The sequence below is a fragment of the Aureococcus anophagefferens genome (genome assembly GCF_000186865.1).
Source record: "Aureococcus anophagefferens unplaced genomic scaffold AURANscaffold_7, whole genome shotgun sequence".
In the NCBI taxonomy this organism is placed as follows: Eukaryota; class Pelagophyceae; order Pelagomonadales; family Pelagomonadaceae; genus Aureococcus; species Aureococcus anophagefferens.
In genome coordinates, this window is record NW_008705567.1 from 805,620 (window position 1) to 807,425 (window position 1,806).

Consider the following 1,806-nt stretch of genomic DNA (forward strand, 5'->3'; position numbering starts at 1 on the left):
AACTTCGACCACTGCAACGAGACGGCGAACGACGACCTCACGGGCCACTGCCACGGCTCGACGGACGACGCGACCTACGGCTGGTGGATCCGCGACCACTGGTTCCGCGGCTACGCGGGGTCCCTCTTCTGCTGCTGCGACTGGGAGCGCACGAAGGGCGTCGTCTCGCGCTGCGACTACCGCATGCCCGTGACGGACGTCGGCGACGGCGGCGCCTACGACCTCGAGACGTGCCGCGACGCGAACGAGGACCACGGCTACGGCTACGAGGGCCGCTGCAAGTCCGAGTACGAGCCCTTCGACGACCCCCTCGACTCCACGGACCAGTGCTGGGCCCTCACGTCCTTCGCCGACGTCTGACCTTCCCGGGCGGGCACCGCGACCTTGTGCCGCCGCCCACGAGCCCCCAAGCGCCACGACCCGCGACGCAACTTCGCGTCGCCGCCCACGACCCCCCCAAGCACCACGACCCGCGACGCGCCTCGCGTCGCTGCCCACGACCTGTGTAAATTCCTCTGTGTTGAAGTGCATCTTGAAGATCATCTTTGCCACAGCTCGGAAAGGCAGCCCCGATGGCGGCTCCCGCCTTGCGAGGAGGCGCTTATACTCCCGCCGCGCCTGCGCTCAAACTCGAGGGCTCAAAGGTGATGGTTTCATTTGATGTGCCCGCGTTCGCCAGCGTCGCGGTGGTCTACTTGATCTCCTCGCGCAACGTCAAGTTTTTCTACGATGCGGAAAAAAAGTGGATTCTCGCACCTGGTAAGACCGGCAAGGTCATCTCGCTTGCGACAAAGGGCGCTGGTAGGACCTCGGTGAAGAGCAAGAGCGTCGAGGTCCTCCATCTCCTTGGCGGCGTGGCATACACGGCCACGGTGTCCTTCCGCGGCGCGGACGACTTCGACTTCGGACCGACGTCGCCTGCGAGCGCGCCGCTGACGCTTGTTCCACCTGTCGCGCCCCAGGCGCCGCGCTTGGAACCAGTGTCGCAGACAGAGTTGAAAGTGCATTTTGTGGCGCCACCGGACTGCGTCAACGTCGACATTTTCTTGCACGACATTACGTCCGGGGCGCGCGAGTGGCGCGTCTTGGCTGACGGCAGACTCGCACGCTCTGGAAACCCCTACGGTAGTTCTGGCACCGGCGTCGTCGTTAAAGGCCTGGCGAAAAACTCGACGTACAAGGTCAGTCTGGAGGCCCACAACGGCAGTTGCTGGGGTCCGCGAGGCCCGTGGAGCAAGCCGCTGACGCTCGCAGACCACGTTCCCGAGCCGCCGTGCGCGCCGCTTCTCGACCAGATCACGCAGGATAGCGTCCGGGTGCGCTGCGCGCTGATGGAGGACTGTACGCATGCTTCCATATTCTTCATACAAGGGTCTGTGCGCAAGGTCGTCGACAATAACACGCACACGCTCTGCAATAATGGAACAGGGAAGGCCACGACAGCTCCTAGGGCCAAGGCCGGCGGGGTCGTCTCAGGACTTCAGCCGGACACCGAGTACGAAGTCTACTACAAGGTGTGTAACGCCTTCGGATGGAGCCACTCTAGCCCTTCGTCCCCGTTCCGCACGCGCTCCGACGTCGAGATCACGGGCGCGCGGACCCAGGAGGCGCGCGACGCCGAGCTCCGCAAGCACGCGATCGACGTCGACGCCCTCGATCCCGCGCCGGCGGCCAAGCGCCCCAAGAAGGAGAAGTAAAGCACCCCCTTTACCGTCACCGCGTCGTGATGTCCTCCATGGTGTTGTGGCGGCGCTGGAGGAGCTTCCGGAGCTCGCGCTGGGAGCCGCCGGTCTGGGGAAGAGCGGA

At 65.0% G+C, this 1,806-nt stretch overlaps 2 protein-coding genes across 2 annotated transcripts in view; one reads left to right on the forward strand and one right to left on the reverse strand.

Annotated features, from left to right (window-relative positions):
- The window catches only part of AURANDRAFT_63479 (hypothetical protein), a gene marked incomplete at both ends in the record, with an annotated part of 1,223 nt that extends 863 nt beyond the window's left edge, over positions 1-360 (forward strand). Inside the window, one exon of the mRNA XM_009037831.1 lies at positions 22-360. Within this exon, the coding sequence (XP_009036079.1) occupies positions 22-360 (339 nt within the window). The remainder of the gene's footprint in view (positions 1-21) is intronic.
- A 760-nt stretch (positions 361-1,120) lies between these two features.
- Positions 1,121-1,806, reverse strand: part of AURANDRAFT_63480 (hypothetical protein) — a gene marked incomplete at both ends in the record, with an annotated part of 3,981 nt that continues 3,295 nt past the window's right edge. The window contains one exon of the mRNA XM_009038108.1: positions 1,121-1,157. Within this exon, the coding sequence (XP_009036356.1) occupies positions 1,121-1,157 (37 nt within the window). The remainder of the gene's footprint in view (positions 1,158-1,806) is intronic.